Source organism: Galeopterus variegatus, unplaced genomic scaffold (genome assembly GCF_000696425.1).
Source record: "Galeopterus variegatus unplaced genomic scaffold, G_variegatus-3.0.2 Scaffold129257, whole genome shotgun sequence".
Lineage (NCBI taxonomy): Eukaryota > Metazoa > Chordata > Mammalia > Dermoptera > Cynocephalidae > Galeopterus > Galeopterus variegatus.
This window is the reverse complement of record NW_007855368.1, coordinates 1-644: the sequence shown is the minus strand read 5'-3', so window position 1 is coordinate 644 and position 644 is coordinate 1. Positions and strand designations below refer to the sequence as shown.

General features: G+C 60.4%; 1 protein-coding gene across 1 annotated transcript; it reads right to left on the bottom strand.

Annotated features, from left to right (window-relative positions):
• Window positions 1-50: 50 nt before the first annotated feature.
• LOC103584821 (leukotriene-B4 omega-hydroxylase 3-like) lies at window positions 51-586 on the bottom strand (the record flags this gene model as incomplete). The annotated part of the gene is made up of 3 exons (XM_008565670.1): window positions 51-133; window positions 293-357; window positions 453-586. Coding segments are annotated over 3 exons (282 nt in total), but the record flags the coding sequence as incomplete, so codon positions are not given.
• Window positions 587-644: the final 58 nt, after the last annotated feature.

The window sequence follows — 644 nt, the reverse complement described above, 5'->3', positions numbered from 1 at the left end:
GACCCCCACCTCCATCACCCCATCCCCGCCCAGAAGCTCGCTGGCCTCACCTGGGCCCCACCGAGAAGGGAATAAAAGCCAGAGGTGACCTCCCCTTCATGTTTTCAGGGTCGAAGCGGAAGGGGTCATAGACCTGAGGTAAGAAAGAACTGTTCAGTGAGGTCTCTCAGGACACCCAGCCACCCCCAGGAAAGACAGCTGTGGGTACAGTGACAGGGAGCATCAGATTTCCCCGATCAGGACCCCTCCCCCTCGCCAGGTCCCTGGGATGGAGAAGGGGGAGGGGCGGCACCTCAGGGTCCGGCCAGACTGACGGGTTGTGATGAATCCCGAAGATGCTGATGGAGCAGATATTTCCTATAGGGGAGGAGGGAACAGTCAGGCGAGGTTCGCGCTGCCTGATGGAGCCACCACTCTGCCCAGGAGCCCCCTCCCCCAGCCACTGTGGGCACCTTTGGGGATGACGCGGCCATCTGGGAGCTCAACGTCCCGGGTACAGCAGCGGGAGATGATGGTGACTGGGGGATGCAGGCGCAGACTCTCCTTAATGCACATGGTCAGGAAGGGCAGCTGGGCCAGGTCGTCCCTAAGGAAACATCCACACCACCCCCCAAAAGTTATCCAGGGAACAAAAACAGAGTCCT